The sequence below is a fragment of the Puma concolor genome, chromosome D2, assembly GCF_028749965.1.
Source record: "Puma concolor isolate L17-30 chromosome D2, mPumCon1.1.hap2, whole genome shotgun sequence".
Classification (NCBI taxonomy): Eukaryota; Metazoa; Chordata; class Mammalia; order Carnivora; family Felidae; genus Puma; species Puma concolor.
This window is the reverse complement of record NC_141677.1, coordinates 50,352,041-50,375,578: the sequence shown is the minus strand read 5'-3', so window position 1 is coordinate 50,375,578 and position 23,538 is coordinate 50,352,041. Positions and strand designations below refer to the sequence as shown.

At 40.2% G+C, this 23,538-nt stretch overlaps 1 protein-coding gene across 1 annotated transcript; it reads left to right on the top strand.

The window, feature by feature from the left end:
- Window positions 1-11,036: 11,036 nt before the first annotated feature.
- ZNF485 (zinc finger protein 485) lies at window positions 11,037-21,317 on the top strand. Its single transcript, XM_025918118.2, has 4 exons — window positions 11,037-11,679; window positions 13,674-13,800; window positions 14,262-14,357; window positions 19,805-21,317. The coding sequence occupies exons 1-4, from the start codon at window positions 11,554-11,556 to the stop codon at window positions 20,884-20,886; spliced, it is 1,431 nt and encodes a 476-aa protein (XP_025773903.2). The 5' UTR covers window positions 11,037-11,553; the 3' UTR covers window positions 20,887-21,317.
- The last annotated feature ends 2,221 nt before the right edge of the window (window positions 21,318-23,538 follow it).

The window sequence follows — 23,538 nt, the reverse complement described above, 5'->3', positions numbered from 1 at the left end:
CTACAAACATATACCCCATACTCATTCACACAAACTATATACATACCCACAATCTGTACCCCTTCACAGCATGTTCCCACACAACCACATTCATACATAGCATGTGCTCACACTCACCCATTATTGTCTGTGCGAGAACACATTATTATTCCCCAATTTGTTTCAGTTCATGTATTTTTAAAATTTTTATTTTGAAATAATTATAGATTCACAGGAAGTTGGAAAAAATGTACAGGGAAGTCCCCGTGTCCTTCACCTAGTTTCTCCTAATGGCAGCATCTTACATAAATAAATTTTGTAATTTTCAGGATATAGATCCTGTATGTGTTTTGTTAAGTTTATACCTTAATATTTAATTTTCTTATACTATAAGTGATATTGTGTTTTTAATTTCAGATTTCACATATTTATTGTTTAGTATATAGAAAATTGATTAATTTTTGGGTGCTGATCTTGTGTAAGACTCTGCTGAACTTAGTTAGTGCTTATCAGAGGGTTTTCTTTAAAAAAAATTTTTTTTAAATCATTATTTTTGAGAGAGAGAGACAGAGCGTGAGCAGGGGACAGGCAGAGAGAGAGGGAGACACAGAATCCCAAGCAGGCCCCAGTCTCTGAGCTGTCAACACAGAGCCCCACAGGGGGCTCAAACTCATGGACCATGAGATCATGACCTGAGCCAAAGTCAGAGGCCCAACCGACTGAGCCACCCAGGCGCCCCCAGAGGGTTTTCTTTTTTAAATGCCTTTTTGACATTTTTCACATAGAGAATTATGTCATCTACAATTAGAGATCGTTTACCTTCTTTATTTCCAATCTATATTTCCTTTATGTTTTTTCTGACCTATTGCATGAGCTAGAATTTCCAGCACTACGATGAACAAGCTGATGAGAATAGACATCCTTGTTTGTCCCCCCCCCCCACACACACACACTTAGGGAGAAAGCATTTGAACTTTTAACATTAACTTTGGTGTTACTTTAGGTCTTTATCAATTTGAGGAAATTCCTTTCTATTCATAGTTTGCTTAGCATTGTTACCATGAGTAGTTGGTGGATTTTATGTAATGCTTTTTCTTATATCAATTGATATGATCTTAATATTTTTCTTCTTTAGTATTGATATGGTAGATTATATACTAATGGGTTTTCAAGTATTGAACCAATCTTGCATATGTAGAATAAATTCCACTTGGCTGAGGTGTGTAATCCTCTTATTATTTTGCTGGATTTGATTTGATAATATTTCGTTGAGTATTTTTACATCTAAATTAATGAGATATTGGTTTGTAGTTTTTTTTTTTTTTTTAATGTTTGTTTATTTTTGAGAGAGTGTAAGTGGAGGAGGGGCAAAAAGAGGAAGGGACACAGAGGATCCAAAGGAGGCTCTGTGCTGACCATGAGATCATCTCACAAACCATGAGATCATGACCTAGCCGAAGTCGGATGCTTACCTGACTGAGCCTAGGTGCCCTTGTTTTGTTTTGTTTTGATGCTGTCTGGTTTTGGTTATCAGGCTAATTATGGCCTCACAAAGTGAGCTGGGAAATAATAGTTCCTCTTGTTTTATTTTTTGGAAGAGATTGCATAAAATTTATGTTAATTCCTCTTTAAATGTTTGATAGACTTCTCCAGTGAAACAATGTAAGCCTGGAGATTTCCTTTTATTTTAAATTACAAGTTAAGTTTCTTTTTTTTTTTTTTTAATTTTTTTTCAACGTTTTATTTTTGGGACAGAGAGAGACAGAGCATGCACGGGGGAGGGGCAGAGAGAGAGGGAGACACAGAATCGGAAACAGGCTCCAGGCTCTGAGCCATCAGCCCAGAGCCTGACGCGGGGCTCGAACTCACGGACCGCGAGATCGTGACCTGGCTGAAGTCGGACACTTAACCGACTGCGCCACCCAGGCGCCCCAAGTTAAGTTTCTTTAATAGTCACATGACTCTTCAGATCATTTTATTTTTTTGTTTTTGTTTTTGTAGTTTGTGGTTTTCAGGGAGCTTGTTCAGTGCTTCCAAGTTGTCACATTTATGAATGCAGACTTGTTAGTAGAAGTCCTTCTTGAGCCCTGTTTAGGGGACTCATAATATAGTAAGGAGTTTTTTTTACCTAAATAGTGTGGCTGAGGCTCACAGGAATGTTCGTATCTGTTTTCCAAGTCAAACGATCTGCTATGTGGATGTATCTAATGGTACTTTTTTTTTTTTTTCAATCTTACTTTAGTCTTGCCCCACCCCTATCCAGTACCCTTTTGCCATCTCTCCTTAGCTGATTCCATCCCTGACCCCAGAGAAGGGCAGTTATGGTATGGCCCCCTGAGGCCATTGAGGCCCAGCTAAGTCCTCCATGTGGCCAGGGCCAGATGCTCTGGGAAGAAGCTTGAGAGGTCTTCATTTGGGGTCTGCATCTTCTGCTTATTGTGGTCTTGGGACCTGGAGGAGCACAGGCCAGGGAGCACATCAGTCTGTAGGCCTCAGCTGGAGAGCCCTTGGGAGACACACAGAAAGAAAGGTGGAGGGACTTCCATTTACTGATTTCCTCCTGGATGCCCTGCACTGGGCTCAGGGCCCAATGTTTATCATTGCCTGTTAACAACCCTGTTTTATTTATTATTTAAGAAAAAAATTTTTAATATTTATTTATTTTTGACAGAGACACAGTATAAGTAGGGGAGAGGCAGGGAGAGAGGGAGACACAGAATTTGAAGCAGGCTCCAGGCTCTGAGCTGTCAGCACAGAGCCTGATGCAGGGCTCGGATTCATGAGCCGTGAGATCATGACCTGAGCCAAAGTCGGATGCTCAACTGACTGAGACACTCAGGTGCCCCTGCTCACTTATTTTTAAATTGAAAGCACAGAGGATGAGCGAGAAAGGGACAGTGACTTGCCCAAGATCCTGCTGGTGGTAAATGGCAGAGCCATTTGAGTGACTGAAACTCAGCACCTTGGATATTGAATTGGGCACACGTTCACTATAGCACATTTGTCTGTCACCTCATCTTTTCAGGGGATCACAAATGGAATAGGCCAGAATAGAGATGAGGAAAGGAACTTCTGTTGGACCCCTTGGGCCCTGCCTCACCAGTTCAGCCTGCTGAGGGATCAACCCAACATAGAAATGGTGGTACATGCAGGTCCAGTCATAGTGGACTCCTAGGAAAGCTGCAGAAATCACTGCAGGAGCTGGAAAAGGGAGGTCAGGGCTCCTGTGTGGATTTGAGCCCAGCCAGGTTGGCTCCTGGCTAGAACAGGGGAACACAGAGCTGCCTCCTTCCAGATTCCTACAAGTTCTAAGAATATGTCCAGTTCTGTTTCCCAGGCTGTCCCTGGAATGTGCTCAAATGTGAACCATACAAATGAAGAGGGTGATAAGGAGGGTCTCATCCAGCCTTCTTCACTTTTCAGACTGGGAATTGAGGCCCAGAGAAAAGGAGAGAATTGGTCAAGTGCCCTCAGACAAGCAGGAAGGGGAGAGGAGGGAAGTTAGTCCTGCCTAGTACTGAAGGGCTCTTGGTGCTGCCTTGCTAGGGATTCAGGGGTAGACACTTATCATTATAGTGTTCCTGCTACTAGATGCACCTCAGCATCATTCCTGCGCTTACTCATTCAAAAGCATTCAGTGAGTATATTCTGTGTACCTTGTCACATACAATGCTGTTGCTCCACAGGGCTCCACCAGCACTGGGGGTGAGGGTTTTAGTGGTTTTCAGCATTATGAATCCTCTCTCCTCCCCCAGCAGCCTCTTCATCCTGATTGTTATTGCTGTGCTTTCACCTTTCTTCAGATTCTACCTGTTGACTTTCTTTAAGATGTCGGCCACTGCCAACTAAGGATACTAATGAGTAGATAACATCTTAAGGAGCGTCCCCCCCAAACTAAGGTTAAGTGCATCACAGGGTATCCCGAAAGGTCTAAAAATCTTTAAACCAAAAAATTGTGGCTTTTTAGATGTTGTATTAGGATGATAGAAATGTAAAAGAAAAAAATCTGTGTGGGGTGGGCAGAGTTGGGTTGCCAGATTTGGCAAATGAAAATACAGGATGCCCAGCTCAATTTGAATTTCAGATACGCAATGAATGAATGGCCTTATTTTTTTGTTTAGATGTGTGTTCTTTGTAATGTTTGTCTGAAATTCAGACGCTGCTGGGCATCCTGAATTTTATCTGGAAACCCTAGAAGAGTGGCATATTTCCAAGAATGCCTTGAAAGACTCTAAGGGGACAATTGCAATCTGGGAGGCTACCCCCAAAAATGTGCTAGCCTGGCTTTCAGCTTAGTCACCTACCTCAGTGAAACAGGATATTGAGAATAGCTGCACAGGCTTCTCAATAGCTCAATAACCTGGCTCACCTTCTCCTCTGTCTTCTGTCTTTCCCTCATTTCGGTGAAAACCCACACCTTCTCCCCTTCAGGCTCCAGAGCAGAGCAGCTAAAGGCAGGGGCTGTGGAGTCAGATAGCCTGGGTGTAAATACAGGCTCTGCCACCAGAAAACTGGCATCACGAGCAAGTTTATCAGTGTCACCAAGCCTGGATTTCCTCCTCTGTAAAATGAGGCTCAGGAAACCTGTCCCTTTCAGGCTGTTGTGAGAACTACATGGAATAAGGCATGGAAGGTGTACATCACAATGCAGGCGGTAAAAGTTAATGTAACTGTTATTCTCAGTTTTGACCTTTAGGTGGCCCCAGACACTAGAGACATGTCCTTCAGGTGGAGGCGCTGTTCCAGGAATTTCTGCCCTTGTGTTCTGTGGCATCCCTCTCCTTGAATTTCTGACTTTTCACTTCTTTTATATCATTTAATTCTCATAACAGTCGTGGGAGGTAGGCGAGCAGAGATTATTAACGTTTTTGCAGATGAGCACACTGAGGCCACATTATTTAGCTTCTCTAAACATTTCTCATCTGTTAAACGAGGAGCAGGACAAGATCCTTATGGCCGCAGTTTTTGAATTCCCCAAATCACTCACAAAAATGGACTGAGTCACTAGGATAGCAGGAGAAACATCCCGTTGGACAGTATCTTCAACAAAACCAAGATCAGGGGATCCCCACGGATCCTAGAAGAGGTGGGTCGAATCACCATCAGGCTTCAGCAGCTGTTCCAAGGTCGTGAGAGTTCTGGAACCTAGAACACAGAAAATGCCACCAAATAATACCGTCCTCCAAGAAGAGACCTCCACTCTGAGCGGAACCATCAGCAAGAAGCTGAGGATACCAATGAAACTGGCCTGAGGTTCCACAGGCTCTTTCACAAGCTCCAGTTTGTAGGTGACTCCAAAAGACTGCAGGAAACTGAAAAAGCCAGGGCTCTTTGGAGAAATGGCTGGTTCATGACAAAGCATAGAGCAAGCCTGGAACAACTTGTCTGCCAGAGAGCAAGAAAGTTCCAAAGACTACTACCATCAAGTTGTAAGGACCCAGGCCTGGCTTGAAGGGTTCCCGTTTGAATCAAACAAACTAGACACAAAATAAATCTATGGGACACTTACAAAGATTTGAATTTGGACTGGATATTAGATATAAAGAATTTGTGGAAAAAGTGAAGACCAACCAAATGAGAATAAGCATGCTATGGCAAGGTGGTCAGCTACTATCCCTTGCATTTTGGCTGTGATTCAAAGGCAGTGGAGTGATAAAGCTTTAGAGTGGAAAAAAGGAAGGCTTTGGGTATGCCCTGATTGCAGGGAAACTGGAGGTGGCTAAGTAGAAGAGGGCATCCTATGTGATTGGTTAGGGGAGCATATTTGGCTTTCTCTGATCCTAAATTGGAAGTGGGGACAAAACTTAGGGATATTGTCAGTTATTAATCAAGGCCTGACTGTTTGGGGATGATTGATAGTTTGGCTGCCCGGGCTGATTGCTAGAGATGATATTCTGACTTCTTACAAGTCAGCCTACAAGCAGACTGGCTTCCTGGCCTAGTTATCGTAGATTATGGGTTGGTTTCCTGAGCTGGTTGCTGCAGATTGTTTTTATTTATTTATTTATTTATTTATTTATTTATTTATTTATTTACTTATTTAATTTTTTTTTTTAATGTTTATTTTTGAAGGAGAGAGAGAGACAGAGTGTGAGCAGGGGAGGGGCAGAGAGAGAGGGGGAGACACAGAATCGGAAGCAGGCTCCAGGATCCGAGCTGACAGCACAGAACCCAACGCGGGGCTCGAACTCACAAACCACGAGATCATGACCTGAGCCAAAGTCGGACGCTTAACCGACTGAGCCACCCAGGTGCCCCATGCAGATTGTTTTTATATATGGTCTTTCTATTGTCCATGTGTATATTCAATCTCTCAAATTATTATTTATTTTTTAAGTGTAATAATGATACAATGTAAAAAATAAAATGCCCTTAGGTAAGATATATACTTGATTATTTGTAGATTAAATAGTTCAGTAAAAGGCGAGGAGAGATTGACAGATAAACTAAAACAGGCATGATCTCAATATTTGTGAATCTGGGTTATGGATACTTGGAGGCTATATTATTCCCATGTTGTGCATATTTTGAAATTTCTAGAACAAAAAGTTTTTTCTGTTGAGAATAGTAATAGCACCTACCTCATAGGGTTGCTTTGAGTATTACATGAAATGATTCAAGTAGAAGGTTTAGCATGGTTCTTGGCATGAGTTGAATCATACTTTACAGTAGGCCCTTGCTGAGCATGTTTCTGGCATTATGTCATTGTTATGTGATACTTAAATGGGATTATGCCACATAGGCTCTTTTAGAAACTGATTTTTTTTCACTCACAGTATTTCGTCCATAAATCACGAGGGTAAAAGGTACAGCACAGGGAATATAGTCAATGGTATTATAATAGTTGTATGGTGACAGATGGTAGCTACTTGTGGTGAGCATGGCATAATGGGTAGTTGTTGAATCACTGTGTTGTACACCTGAAATGAATGTAACATTGTGTGTCAACTTTACTTCAATTAAAAAAACCCCAGGCCCCCCCAATTTTGTCAGCACATTTATGTAACATATGTTTATATCCACATTGAAATTTTTAATGGTTGCCTAGTAATCTTTCATTTGGATTTACTATAACTTATTTAACCGCTTCCTATTAATAGTGAGAGTGTTGAAGTTTATCTGAGCCCTGTGCTTCTGAAAAACAGCACAGATTAAGAAATCCCCCAAACTTGTGTTTGGGAGACACTATAGTGTGGCATAAGATAATGATGACATTTGATTTGCTGGAGGAAAGAGTAGACTTTTCAGTGAAAGGTGTTGAAAAAATTATGCAATCATTTGAGACAAATTTAGATCCTTTCTTTTATAATATATGAACTTTATTAAAAATAAATTAGAGGTATTAAAGGCAAACCATTAAGGAACAAAGCATAAAACATAAAACTAAGCTTTATGTGGTGAATTGTGTCCTCCCCCACACCCTTCATACTTGAAGTCCTAATGCCCAGTACTCCAGAATGTAACCTTATTTGGAAATAGGGTTCTTGTAGATATAATCAAGTTAAGATGAGGTCATTAGGGTGGGCTCTAATCCCATATAACTAGCTATCCTTATAAGAGGAAATACCATATGAAGACAGACACACACAGGAGTATTCAAGCCACGAAATGCAAAGGATTGACAGCAACCACAGGAAGGTAGGGAGAGTCAAGGAAGGATTTTACCCAGTCTCAGAAGGAACCAGCCTCGCTTGATAATGAGCTTTTAGCCTTCAGACTGAGAAAATGAACTTCTATTGCTTAAGTTTGTGGTACTTTGTTATGATAGTCCTAGGAAACTAATATAATTACTATTTAATTTTATTTATTATTTTTATTATTAAAAAAAATTTTTTTTTAATGTTTATTTATTTTTGAGACAGAGAGAGACAGAGCATGAACGGGGGAGGGGCAGAGAGAGAGGGAGACACAGAATTGGAAGCAGGCTCCAGGCTCTGAGCCATCAGCCCAGAGCCCAACGCGGGGCTCGAACTCACGGACCGTGAGATCATGACCTGAGCTGAAGTCAGACGCTTAACCAACTGAGCCACCCAGGCGCCCCAATTACTATTTAATTTTAAACATCACCCCCCCATCACTTCATACCCATTAACAGTCATTCCCCATACCTCCTTCCCTCCATCCACTGGCAACTATTAATATATTTTCTGTCTCTATGAAGTTGCCTTTTTTTGGACATTTTGTATAAATGGAATTGCATTGTATTTTGTGACTATCTTTTTTTTTTTTTTAACTTAGTATTATTTTCAAAGTTCATCAATTATGTAGCATATATCACTACTTCATTCCTTTTTGTTGCCACATATCATTCCATTGTTTGGATATACCACACTTTTTATCCATTTGCCAGTTGATGGACATTTGTGCTGTTTCACTTTTGGCTCTTATGAATAACACTGCTGTGAACACGTGTGTACAAGTTTTTGTGTGGATGTATATTTTCATTTCTCTTTGGTAGGTGTCTAGGAATGGCATCACTGAATGACATGGTAACTCCATATTTAAGGTTTTGAGGAGCTGCCAAACTATTTTCCAAAGTGGCCACACCATTTTATGATCCTACCAACAATGAGGCTTCCCATTTCCCCACATTCTGATGGCTTATATCATTCAAAATTAGAGCCAATATCCTTGCAGTGGACTAAATGGACCAACATTGTATTAGGGTGTTCCAGAGAAATAGAATGATAGTATGTGTATTTAATTAATTAGTTGGCTTATGTGGTTATAGAGGCTGAGAAGTCCCATGATCTGCCACTTGCAAGCTGGAGAACTGGGAAAGCTGGCGTTGTAATTCAGTCTATGTCTGAAGGCCCAAGAACCAGTGGAACCAATGGCTGAAGGCCTGAGAAGGGAGGGGGTGGTGTGCTGGAGGAAGTCCCAGAGTCTGAAGGTCTAAGAACCAGAAGCTCTGACGTCTGAGGACAAGAGAAGATGGACGCCTCAGCTCAAGAAGAAAGAGAGAATTCATCCTTCCCCTTTTTGTTCACCTGGGCTCTCAAAGGATGGGATGATGCCTGCCCATATTAGTAAAGGTGGATCTTCTTTACTCAGTCTGCTGATTCAAATGCTACTGTTTTCTGGAAACGCTATCACAGACACACCAAGAATTAATGTCTTACCGGCTGTCTGTGTGCCCTTTAGCCCAACCAAGTTGACACATGTAATGAATCATCACACCCGTGTTCTAGCTTTTACCTATGTTTTTAGTGTTCTAAGCACATTGGCCTTTTGCTGTTCCTCAAATAAATGAAGCATATTCTGTAGGGGTTTTGCATCTGCTGTTTTATCTGACTTCCCACAGGTATACTCCTTCTTGTTACCTCATTTCCTTCAGACTTCTGAACATATGATCTCTTATCAAAGGTGCCAATCCTTACAGCTCTATTTTAAATAAGAATCCTCTTCCAACCTCTTTACCCTGATTTTGTTGGATCTCTCTCTTCCTGATGCCCATCTGAATGTAAGATCTTTGAGGGGAGAGACATTGTTTATTTTGTTTACTGCATCAAAGAGAAATTATACTGACACTTATTGAATTGAAAAGAAGGGTTTATTTAAGATTTCATTGCATTGCAATATGGGAGAGAGCTTGAACTTAACTCCCAACACAACAGGGTCAAATGGGGTTTTATAGCCAACTGATAGGGTGAGGGAGTAAATGGAAAATTTCTAGGAAGAAATTAGGTATCAAGGTGGGGGGAGGCCAGAGCAGAATTGGGTTAGGTATCAAGGATGGGGGAAAAGAAGCTTGATTGGATCCAAGGGTGGGGGAATTCTTGATGAACTGGTTTAGTGGGATCCTTTGCTAAAATTGGGCTCATTAGGCCAAAGACAAGGCCTTATTGAGAAGAGGATTGAGAAGACCCTGACCAAAGTTTGGTTAAGGAGGGAGGCCTTGTCAAGTGCTCTGTCCTTAGCATCTAGACTAGTGAGTGGCACTTAGCAGGGCATTGGTTAATCACTATTAATTCAGTAAATAACTGCCCCATTCTGAGAAATAGTCTTTCAAATAAGAAGTCCTAACTGAACAAAAGAGATACATTTTTCCTTCCTAATCTGTCCAATTCCTGGAGTGTATAAGGAGGATTTTTTTTTCTAGAAAATAACACATTTGTATCCATTTATTTTTTTAGTGTTTTATTTATTTTTGAGAGAAAGTACACAAGCAGGTGAGAGGCAGAGAGAGAGGGGACAGAGGATGGGAAGCAGGCTCTGTGCTGACAGCAGCAAATCATTGTGGGGTTTGAACTCATGAACCATGAGATCATGACCTGAGCCAAAGTCACACGCTCAACTAGCTGAGCCACCCAGGTGCCCTGAAAAAAAGTTTTATTTTTTATTTATTATTATTTTTTAAATTAAAAAAAATTTTTTTTAATGTTTATTTATTTTTGAGAGAGACAGAGACAGAATGTGAGTGGGTTAGGGGCAGAGAGAGGGAGACACAGAATCTGAAGCATGCTCCAGGCTCTGAGCGGTCAGCACAGAGCCTGGCGCGGGGCTTGAACTCTGCAGCCGTGAGATCATGACCTGAGCCGAAGTCAGATGCTCAACCGACTGAGCCACCCAGGCACCCCCCAAAAACCACAGTTTTAAAAAACGGATCCAATCTTGTTCCATCTTCTATGCTAGCAAATAGAAAAATCTTAGTGTTTTGGGTGCTCTGCTTTTCTAACATGCTTTTTTTTTTTTAACTTGAAATCAAAACAGCATTACTCTGAAACCAATAGGTGAACAAATCAATCATAAATAGCTGCCCCAAAGTAACATAAAATATGCCTTACAGATTTGCATTAGTTTCTAGCATTGGGTACCAATCTTGGCTGCACATCAGAATCACTTGGGAACTTTAAAAAATCCCAATGCCAGGACTATACCTAGAGCATAAATCCGGAATCTCTGGAGCTGGGACCATGGCCCCATTACTTTTCAAAGCTCTCCAAAGATGCCAACATAGGCATACGATGGAGACCCTGAGCTCTGACTGCATCCGAGACTACATTTCCCAGGGGCTCCGCGGCCGCTTCCGTTTCCGGCCCTGCCGGCCTCCGTGTGAGTAGAGCGAGGTTCCTGCCTGCTCGCGGGTCTCGGAGACCAGTACCGCTTTGGGTGGTCGCAGTTCTTCAGCGCGCGCAGCCTCGTAGGCCAGCACGTCCAGCGCCGTTTTGGAACGGCGGCCGCCAGGCAGGCACTGAGACCTGGTGCGCCCCTCTTTTCCCCAGGGCGGGCCGAGAAAGGAGCCGGTTTACGAGGGGACAGGCAGATGTGGCCGGGGCCCCACCCAGATGAGCCGTACTGTGTTGAATGGCCGCCCCAATCCGGCGCCTGAGAGTTTAAGGGCTTGCCCTGAGGCCCAGAGATCGAGTCACCGACGAGACTTTCCACCCGTTTTGGCGAAGGTTCCTGACTGACAGCCAGAGCTTGGCTTGGAGCTTGCTGCCCGGCCGGACTCCAGGCAGCCAGTCCTGATCTTAACCACCTTCACCTGTCTACCCACCTTTGTGCGGAGTAGGGAGGGTGGAAGACTGGTCTGTTCAGCTTGCAGAGAGCAAGTTCTAGCTAGTTTAGGACATGGAGGGACTTCCTCATATTTCCTTTCTTCTTTCCCAGATTGGCTTATTCAGGATTCTTTGCCCTTGCCTGGGAGAACAGTTCAGGAGACAGATGGCCCCAAGGCTACCAAGAGCCCAGATCCAGGCAAGTTTGGTTTTAACTTTTCCTGAGGAATTGCCACTCTTTCAAAGTGAAGCTGGGTTTATGCTTGTCTGGAAGGTGCTCTGCCCTGTGTATGGACCAAATTAGGTTCCCTGAGCCAATCCTGGATAGGTGCAGCGCTGCGGAGAAAGGACCCCTCTCCCCACTGTTGTCCCTTCATGTCCTCTCTACACATTACAGAGTCATTCACTAAATAGATGATTGCTACCCATGCTTTCTAGAGTGCTTGAAACTGAAGAGTACTTTGTAGGTAAGGAATAGCCATTGTCTCAGTGAGTTTGCCGCCTCGCAGAAGATGAAGGACAGACACATCATACAAGGACAGAGGCTGATAGATATGACACAATGATGGTAGTGCTCTCTTGATGTTCAGGGGTCAGAGCAGTCTTCAGGGTGTGTTTAGTTCTTCCTGAAGATTAAATTAAGTTTGCATAATTGCAGAAGGTGGGGTGACTAGGGGAAGGCTATAAGATGAGTGAAGCCATTATATCTGAACCATGAACACGGGTTCCAGAGAAATTTGGAAACATTTGGGATCTAGAATGCCAGGCTGGAGTTTGCCTGTATGCTGGAGAAAACTGGGTTTTGAAGAATTTTGAGAAGTTGACAGGAAGTAAATTAGCATTTTGAAAGGAAGTAAGACCTACTTGACTATTATACAAATTAAGAGTAAAGGAAAATTTTAAAAATTAAAGATGATCCATATTCCTATTGCACTAACAAATCAAATTATTTCATTTGAAACACTTTTGTATAAGTATTTTTTAGGCTTATCCATTTTTTCCTTTTAATATGTTTTAATATGTTATGACATATTAATATGTTATGAAATATCTTCCTATTTGCTCCATAGTCTATCACTTTTTTTTTTTTTCTCAACATTTATTTCTTTTTGGGACAGAGAGAGACAGAGCATGAACGGGGGAGGGGCAGAGAGAGAGGGAGACACAGAATCGGAAACAGGCTCCAGGCTCTGAGCCATCAGCCCAGAGCCTGACGCGGGGCTCGAACTCCCGGACCGCGAGATCGTGACCTGGCTGAAGTCGGACGCTTAACCAACTGCGCCACCCAGGCGCCCCTCACTATCACTTTTTAAAGCTCCTTTTTATTCTGTAGTCAACCAGCCCTGTGAATTTGAACAAGTTCTTTCAACTCTCTGAGCCTTAGTATCTTTAGCTATAAAATAGATTTACTTTATAGACCATCATGGCAGAAATGCAGAGAGATGGTGTTTATCTTGGGGCTTAGCACTGTGCGTGGTACATACTAAGTTGCTATTGCTGTGAAAGGCAATTGACAAATATATATTATTTCCTAGTAAATTCTAGGATAAATCCACTATCATTTTGCATGCCTTTTGGAGTTTCTATTTATTTATTGACTGACAAATCCTTGAACACTTCTATGTTCCAGGCAGTATTTTAGGCGAGGGGGACAACAGTGACCCAAGTGGTCCCTAAGCTCCTGGAGCTCACATTATAGATGATAAATCTAGTCCTGCCAAGTAGTGAGAAATCCTGTGAAGAGAGTGAAGTGGGACATAGGATGGAGAGTGGTAGAGGATGGGAGAAAAGCGAAGAACATTCTGAGGAGGTGACATTTAAGCAAAGACCTATGAAGTGAGGAATGAGCAAATGCCAGGCCCAGAGGAGGGAGCATGATAGGCGTGTTGGAAGAACGTGAGGAGGGCAGTGTGGTTGAAATGAGGGGCCATGACCTCCTCTTATTCCTGGCTGGATTTTCCAGCTTCTTTTGATTTTTTGTTCCTGGGTAGCAAGTCTGCTTCCTGAGCTTGTCATTTACTTTCCCCCTTGGTCCTTTTGTTAACTGTGTTCCACTTCCCTCTGCATAAACAAGCTGAAGTATCAGAAGCTGGCCTTGAAGGTGTTGCTCTCCTTTTCTGATGAGGACTTCCTGGTTCCCTACTTCAGGGTATAAACATTCCTTGGTGAGAAGAATTGGGTTTGACTTTGCAGGGATCACTGACATTTGGGGATGTGGCTGTGGCCTTTACCCACATTGAATGGAAACACCTGGATGCTGCTCAGCGGGCCCTGTACAAGGATGTGATGCTGGAAAACTATGGGAATCTGGTGTCAGTGGGTAAGGATGTCTTTTTAATTCAAAATTGATTTCCTGGGCAACTGTGTGTTTTCACAGGGTAAATGATTTGGGGTATTTAAATCGTAAATAGGAAGTTTTGTTTGTTTTTAGCATGGATTTAGAGGCTGGAGTTTATACACAGTCCCATCTCTCAGAAAGTCCGAGCCATACAGAGTTTAAGATGGCAGCTATGTGTGTTGTCTAGCCCAGTTTTCTAAATTTTCCATCTCAGGATTTGTCTGCCACCAACAATAGGAATTCTCATCCTCAAGGAGGCCTGGTTTTCTAACTGACCTTCCCTCCTACCTTTCTATAACTAGCATGATTTGGACATGATTTGGACATCCTCATACCACCCTCTAGGCCTCTCTGATGTGGAAACCTTCCTGAGACTGAGGTCTGGGATGACTGCTTGTGCTCATGACCATAGTCACATTCCTTTTGTGTTTTTCTATGAACAGGGCTCCTCTCTTCCAAACCCAAACTAATCACCCAGTTGGAGCAAGGGTCAGAGCCATGGATGGAAGTACAGCAAGTTCCATCAGGTACTTGTTCAGGTGAGTGAGGCGGGGCCATTTCAAGCAGCAGCTCAGCGCACAGAGTGGTGAGGAGGACTTGTTGGTCACGAGGCTCACCTCAGAGGGCGCGTGTCTGTGCAGCCTCGTGGGGTAACTTGACACCGCTTTCCTCCTCTTAATGTCATCGCTGCGTCAAATGACTTGCCATTTTTCTCCTCATTCTATCCGTGCCTGTGGAGAGCTGCTCCCTTCTCGAGGGCCTCAGGCCCATGACTTCTCGCCTGAAATCCTCAGTCTCTTCATGTGTTTTTTTTCTCCCTCCCTGTTTTCAGGCACTTGTCGGGCTGTACTTTGTTTCTATCTTCTGTCCATTTTCAATTCCTTTCAAATTCTCTCATGGTTAGCTTAATAAATGACTGTATATCCTTTTCTGGTTTTAATATCCATTATCTTTAATCATATAGTGGCAGTGGCAGATTCCAAGTGTAAGCATAGTTTCCTAACTATCAGATAATTACTATTTTTAGCAAACAAGTTGATGGGGAAGCATTTTCTCCCCTTTTAAAATGTCTCTGTTATCCTTTGCTCTTGGCTCTCATCTTTTTTCTATGTATACTTTGCATAAATTTCTGTAAGTCGCTTTCTTTGCATCATAATTCATTTCAAAGTCTTTAAACATGATGTTTCTCTCACCTACAACATTTATCTTGCTAGTATTCCTTTTTTAAAAACTCTGTCATTTTGCCTATATCATCTTCAGAGAAACTTTTATAATTATATTTCATGGAAAATACCAGTGATATATATAATTTGTTTAACCTGGGTTTTTTTTAATGTTTTTTTATTTATTTTGAGAGAGAGCGAGAGAGAGAGAGAGAGGAAGAGGGAACATGTGTGTGTGAGCAGGAGAAGGGCAGAGAGAGAAGGAGAGAGAGAACCCCAAGCAGGCTCCATGCTGCCAGAGCAGAGACCAACTCAGGGTTTGATCTCATGAACTGTGAAATTATGACCTGAGCTGAAATCAAGAGTTGAGTGTTTAGCTGAGTGAGCTACCCAGGTGCCCCTGTTTTGTTTTGTTTTGTTTTTTAACGCTTTTCAGTAATTCTTTTGTTCTTACTATGTTTAATTTTTTTCTCCTAAAATTTTAAAAGTTTTATTTATTTATTTTGAAAGAGAGAGAAAGCACAAATGGGGGAAAGGCAGAGAGAGAGGGAGAGAGAGAGAATCCCAAGCAGGCTCTGCACCGTCATTGAGGAGCCTGATGTGGGGCTCAAATTCACAAACCAGGAGATCATGACCTGAGCTGAAGTTAGTCGCTTAACCGGCTGAGCCACCCAGGCACCCCCTTTCCCTCTAAATTTTTGTGTAGATTCCTTATTGAGTAATTCAGTAGTAGTAGTAACTCAGTCTTCCTTATTCTTTGTTCTTTCTGTTTTAATTTTGGTATTTTTTGAAATAAGATGTTTAGAATTTAGATGTAGTAAAAACTAGCAATGTTTCCTTTGATATTTCTTCCATCCATTTGGAAGACTAATAAATCTTTAGACAAAGATTTCACAACCCTTCCATGTTTCACAGTTCATCCTCCTTTTCTGCATATTCTACTCTTTTAGTTTTTAGAAATACATATGGTACAAAATTCAGATGGTTCAAATTGTATGCAGTCTTCTTCACATACCTTTATTTATTTATTTTTTTAAGTTTATTTATTTTTGAGAGAGAGAGAGAGAGAGAGAGAGAGAATGAGAATGAATCCCAAGCAGGCTCCACACTGTCAGCCCAGAGCCTAATGTGAGGCTTGATCCTATGATCCTGGGATCATGACCTGAGCCGAAATCAAGAGTCAGATGCTTAACCAACTGAGCTACCCACGCATTCCCTTCACATACCTTTCTTAATCATCCAGTTCCTCTCTCTGGAGGCATTCTTATATAAATTTCTTGTGGAAATTTCTAGATATAATGTGTGCTTTGCAAGAATATACATGTATTCCTTTTTTTTTTTAAAGCACATGGTAGTACAGTATTGTGTATCTTTTGTAATATCTTGGAAATCATTTCAAATAGCTACATCATTTAGAGTGCTGTTTTATTCTTTTTTTTTTTTTTAATTTTTTTAACGTTTATTTATTTTTGAGACAGAGAGAGACAGAGCATGAATAGGGGAGGGGCAGAGAGAGAGGGAGACACAGAATCAGAAACAGGCTCCAGGCTCTGAACTGTCAGCACAGAGCCCGACGCGGGGCTCGAACTCACGGACTGTGAGATCATGACCTGAGCCGAAGTCGGACGCTTAACCGACTGAGCCACCCAGGCGCCCCGAGTGCTGTTTTATTCTTAATGGGTATACAGTGTTTCATTTTATGGATGTACTGTAACTTATGTTATCAGTTCCCTGTTGATGGACATAATAACTATGAATGATGCAGTGATTATCTTTATACACATCAGTTCTCTCAAGTACAAGTAAATCTATAGGATAAATTCTAGAAGAATTTGTAGGTGAAAGGGTAAGTATATTTTTAAATTCAGTGAATATTACCAGTATCCATAGAGATTATATACATTTATACTCCTAATGACAATGTATGGATGCCAATCTGATCATACCTTGTCAACAGTGTCTTATACTTTTTGATCATTGCCAAACTGATAGTTAAAAACTTTAATTTTATTGTAATTTTAGTTTGCATTTCTCTTATCAGGAGTGTAGTCGAGCATGTGTTTTTTTAAAGTTTGTTTTATATCGACTTGTTTTTGTATTGTCAACAATAATGGTAATGATGGATATGGTAGTCTTTTCGTGTCTCTAATAGGATTGTGTCTAGGATTCTCCCATTTAGCTGGTTAAACCTGAATGTTATTATGTAGTAAGTATTTAATTCACCTCTTTCGGGGCACCTGGGTGGCTCAGTCAGTTAAGTGTGCGACTTCAGCTCAGGTCACGATCTCACAGTTCGTGGGTTCGAGCCCTTTGTGCTGACAGCTCAGAACCTGGATCTCACTTCAGATTCTGTGTCTCCCTCTTTCTCCGCCCCTCCCCCACTTGTGCTCTGTCTCTGTCTCTCTTTCTTTCAAAAAATAAAAAATAAACATTAAAAAAATTTAATTCACCTCTTTCATTAAGAAATTATTTATTTTAAAATAAGTACGATGTTGAATTGTATCAAATGCCTCTTGGTTACGATGCAGAGCTCGACCTCATGACCATGAGATCATGACCTGAGCCGAAATCTAGAGTTGGACGCTTTTAACTGACTGAGCCACCTAAGCACCCCTAAATTAGTATAGTATTTTTAAATCGAATACTATGTAACCAACACTCAGGTCAAGGAAAAGAACCCTGGGAATACTACTAAATAACATGCTGATCCCTCCCAATCATTAGCCATGTTCCCCTGCCCTAACCCCTCCCCACCCAGACTAACACTGAAGTTTATTTGGCCATTTTCATTCATTGTCCTTTGTGTAGACCAAGGATTCTTAAAAATTTAGCATTCATCAGAATGCATGCTTAAGTACAATTACCAGGCCCAGCCCTCAGAGTTTTTTATTTATTTGGTTTAGAGTGAACTGAAAATTTTTACCAAGTTCCCAGGTGATGCTGATGCTAATGCTACTGGACTGGGGACCATGCTTTGAAAACATGAAATGAAATGGAGTATTTCATTCATTGTATTGCTATACCATAGCTTATTGCATATATTTGGATGGATATTTGGGATATTTCCAGGTTTTGACTAATATTAGAGATGCTGTGAACAATTTTATGGGTTATCTTTTGGTTCACATGTAGATACATTTCTTCTGGGCACATACTTAGGAGTGGATTTTCTATTTTATAGGATATGCATATATTCAACTTTACTACATAATGCCAAATAGTTTTTTAAAGGTTTGTACCATTTATATTTCTACCATCAGTGTGTGAGAGTACTCATTTTTCCGTATCCTTACCAGTGCTTGATATTGTCGGTCTTTTGAAGTTAGCCATTCTTTGGGTGTGTTGTGTATCTCATGTGGTTTTAATATCCTTATCCCTGATATCTAATGAGGTTGAGGGCATTTGCAAATGTTTATTGGCCATTATATATCATCTTTCACGAAATATCTATTCAGAGAGCCCTTTGTTGATTACATATGCAGTATCACCCTTCTCTCTGCTTTTCATTATTAATGGTCTTTTGATGAATAGAAGTTTTAATTTTAATGATCTCTAGTTTATCAATCTTTCCCTTTCTTGACAGTGCTTTTTGTGTCCTTTTTAATAAATCTTTCCCCAAGTTCATGAAAACATTCTTCTATGTTAACTTCTAGGAGCTTTATTGTTTGCCTTTTAGATTTATCATACTTTTGAAACTGATTTTTTGTGCATGGTAAGAGGTAGCGTTCATGTTTAACTCTCCCAAAAAAGTACCAATGCTCCTCACTGCTCTGCAAACTACCTTTGTCATAAAACAGATGTCCATATACTTGCATTTCTCTTCATATGACTAATTTGCCTCTACCTACCTTTACAATCAGTATCTTGAAATTTTCTCTAGTTTAACCATTATACATTAAATGTATATCCCTTTAAAGGCCATCTGAAGGATCTGGGCTGTTACTCACCAGGCTTCATTTCTTGCATTTTCCTAAAAAAATAAATCTTAGCTCTAGTATCTGATATATGGAATCATAATAAATATAAATACAAATAATAAAAATATAAATATATGTGTATGTGTGTATATATCTATATCTGTATATAAGAAAAATTCATTCAGTAAAAGAATTGATCATTGATTGTTGATTTATCACAAATATGGCTTCATTAGTTTTCTGGCATCTGCTTGTCAGAATCATCTTGCATATTTTCTCTTGGGTCTTGTGTGTGTACTTTGTAACAACAACAACAAAAAAGTGACAATTTGGTATGTTCTTTATTAGGTATGTTAAAAACTTAGATTAAAGTCTAGAATCTTTTAGGCCTGAGAACTGTTTTGGTTCCTTAAATGTTTTGTCTGGTTTTTCTCTGATACATTAAATATTGGTTCTCTGTTAAATTCTCACAATGAAATGTTATCCTTAAGTTCTTGGAGACATTAAAATGTTCTCACATGTACTACCCTACAGGATTCTGTGCTAGCAATCATGGTTTGCTTTGTGATACTTGGTTTTCTCTCCAAATTTGTGTGTATTCTCACATTCTCATCTATTTTTGGAGGGGCGGGTTCTGTGTTGCCTTCCTAACTTGCCAACTTCTTAGATGCTCTTTGCGTTCTTTAAATACAAAGTTTATAATATAACTTCCTGCCATTTCTTTAGACACCTACTTAACTGTTATCTTTAGTCTTGCCATCTTTTCTTAGCAAGAGTCACAAGTGGGATGAATTAATTTTACATAACCCTTACTTGTGTAGAAGAGAACATTATTCTTATCCTGTGCAGCTCACACTTTGAGTATTTCAACATAGAGAGTGTTTGAATTAAAAAAATTTTTTTCAGTCCAGGAGTACTGGTTTGAAACAAAGGTGTCCACCCTAAAGCAAAATACCTCCGAAGGATCTGATCTGGGAGAACAAACAAAAATTGACATGATGGAGAGAGGCCTGGACTGGGAGGGCAGAAGTTCCGCAGAGAAGACACATTATAAATGTGAGGAATGTGGGAAAGTCTTCAAATATAGTTCCTCCTTTATTAGCCACCAGAGAAATCATACTGGTGAGAAACCCCATAAATGTAATGAATGTGGGATAGCCTTTATGAGCAGCTCATCCCTTTTAAATCATCGTAAAATCCACACAGGCAAGCAACCCTATAGATGTATTGAATGTGGGAAATTCCTTAAGAAGCACTCAACATTTGTTAATCATCAGAAAATTCATTCTAGAGAGAAACCTCATAAATGTAATGAATGTGGAAAAGCTTTTGGAAAGAACTCTATCCTTTTACGTCATCAGAGAATTCATACCGGTCAGAAGCCCTACAAATGTAATGACTGTGGGAAAGCCTTTGCTCAGAATGTAGCCCTTACTCGTCATGAGAGAATACATAGTGGAGAGAAGCCTTTTACATGTAAGGAATGTGGGAAAGCTTTTAGGGATAACTCAACTGTGTTGGAACATCTGAAAATCCATACTGGTGAGAAACCATATCAATGTAATGAATGTGGAAAAACCTTTAGGAAGAGCTCAACACTTGTTAGTCATCAAAGAATGCATACCGGAGAGAAACCCTATCACTGTAGTAAGTGTGGAAAATCTTTCAGGTATAGCTCATCCTTTGCTGGACATCAGAAAACTCATAGTGGAAATAAACCCTATCAATGTAATGACTGTGGGAAAGTCTTTACGAAGAGCTCAACCCTTATTGGACATCAGAGAATTCATACTGGAGAAAAGCCCTATCACTGTAAGAAATGTGGGAAATCCTTCAGACATAGCTCTGGCCTCGTGGAACATCAGAGAATCCATACCGGAGAAAAACCTTATGAATGTAATGCATGTGGGAAGGCTTTTCCTCAGAGTTCAGCCCTTAAACAACATAAGAAATTGCATAACAAAGAAAGAGCCATCAAATGTAATTAGTGTGGTAAATCAGGCAAAAGTAATTATTCTTTTTGACCGTCAAAGGGGAGACATTCGACAAATCACACACTTAACAAAAATAGTCTGTGTACCTCTATCCTGGAGAACTTCTCACTTGTGAGGATGTTCACTGTCGTATGGTTTGTATTAGTGAAATATTTGAAGAACCTAAATGTTTATCAATATGGAAATAGTTACTATAGAACACTATGTAGCAAGTAAAAAGAATGAAGTAGAGCTCTGTAGAGAGCCATAGAAATATCCCATGATATCTTGTTCCAGTTAAAAAAAAGTAAGTTGCAGAAAATCTACATATTGTGGTCCAATTTACATTTTAAGAAATGAAGCTATTTTGTTTATATGTATATATCCTATGTATTCAAAAAGATCTAGTAAAATAAAGTCCAAAAGTTTTTTATCTTTGAGAAGAATGTTTTTATTGGTATGATGAAGTGAAATTTTTACTTTGACTTTTCTTTTGAAATATTTAATCGCATATACATTAATGTATAATTTAACATAGTTAAACCTAGTTGTCTTTCTAAATAAGAAAATTCAGAAGCCATAAAAATAAAATAAATAACCACATAAAAAGTAAAAGCTTTTGTATGACCATAGGCTTCATGGTGTTAAAATACAAAGAGCCAGACTTGGAGAGAATATTATCACCATCATAAATAACAAACAATACTTAGAATATCTAAAGGGTTCATAAAGGTACATAAAAATAATATAAAAATCCCAGTGGAGAAATAGCTTGGAATATGAATGTACAGTTGTCAGAAAAAGGAAATATAAATAGTCCAAAAGAAATAACCAGCTTTAGAGAAATGTGAATTAAAATGATCAGATTTTTTTTTGTCATTTTTGGCAAAAATTAATAAGATAGAAAATATTTTGTACTTTTGAGGGTGCAAGAAAATAGGCACACTTACATATTGTTGAAGGAATTGTGAATTAATGAAGTGTTTGGTGATGAGAAGCATAATTTGACTGTATCTGCCAACTTTTAGAAAGCTTCTACTCTTTGACTTAACATTTCTACTTCTTAAAATCCAATAAAGAGTAAAGGCAGTCTTTAGAGCACTATAGTAATGCACAATTTGAGTCACCATAATATCTATCACTAGGGTAATGGTTAAATTAAGATAACATGCATTCTTTGGACTACCATGCAGTAATTTAATACATAGCAATTATAAGGCAATCATTCAATCAATAAACACTTAATGGGTTAATTTTTTAACCGACACAGAAAGATAACCAAGACTTTAAGTGGGAAAAAAGCCAAATTATATAGTGGTGTAGGGCCCCTTTTATATAGTTTGTGCATTACTTCAATCTTTTATAATACAAATATATCAGTGGTAGTTTAAGACATAAGCTAAAGCCAGATTATTTATGAATTTTATAGAACAGAAGGGAAAGGAACTAAACATTCAACTCAAGAAACTAAAAATGGTTAGTATTAATTAGTAGCACCGTTGGGCATATGGGTGTTATTAGTGAAAACTGGTTAAGCTTTGGATAGCAGTTTGACAACATGAATGTCAATCTAAATGTATGCTTCCATTGACCCAGAAAATCCACTCTCAAGGAAATAATTTGATTAGCTTACAAAGCTTATATTACTCATCATAGCATTGTTTATAATAAAATCCTGAAAAGAAGTGGGAAAAACACCTAAATTAGGAAAACGTTTAAATAAATTATAGACTTTCAGACTGGCATCCCAGTTACTGCTGGCACATAACAAGCCACCCAAACTTAGTTATCATTTTGTTACACTCACAGACTTTGTGAGTATCAAGAATTCAGAAAGAGCATGGCAGGGACAACTTTCTAACAGTGTGAAGTTTGGGTCTCAGCTGGGAAAACTCAAGACTGGCATTGACTTAACAGTTGCCTGGTTGAATCATTTAAGGGCGACACAGTAGAGTAGCCACAAGTGGCTATTGAGCAGTTAAAAAGAGGTTAGTCTGAGTTGAGATGTGTTATAAGTGTAACACATACATTGGGTTTTGAAGATGCAGCACGACAAACAGAAACTAAAGTCGGTCATTTTTATGTTATATATCAAAATGATATTTTGGATATATAGGTTAAATTAAATATTAAATTTATTTAAAATGATTTTAATGTGTCTGCTAGAAAATTTAGTTATATATGCAACCCATATTTGGGGTTCGCATCGTATTTCTATTGGTCAATACTGATCTGAATGCCTTCTCACAAATTTGGTGGTAGACGCTATAGGCTAGAACCTCAGGTAGGGCTTTCTGTACAGAGGGCACCCTGGCAGGACAGCTGAAGCTGAAGTAGGTGCAGCCCGGGGCAGTCCTGGGGCTCTCCATGCAGAGGGTGCCCTGGCAGGATAGCTGAAGCTGAAGTGAGTACAAGCCAGGATGTCCTGGGGTGCTCAGCACAGGAGGCACCCTGGGGAGGGGGGTGGCTGGAGCAGAGGCAGGGCGTGGGTCTAGGGTTCCTGGGGTGCTGCTTGCAGGGGGTGCCCTGGCAGGGTGGCTGGAGCTGAGGTGGGTCATCGGTTGGGGGTTCCCAGGGTACTCCATGAAGGGAGTGCCTTGGCAGGGTGACTTATTTATAAATGGAAGTTTGTACCTTTTGACTCCCTTCACCCATCTAACCCCCCTC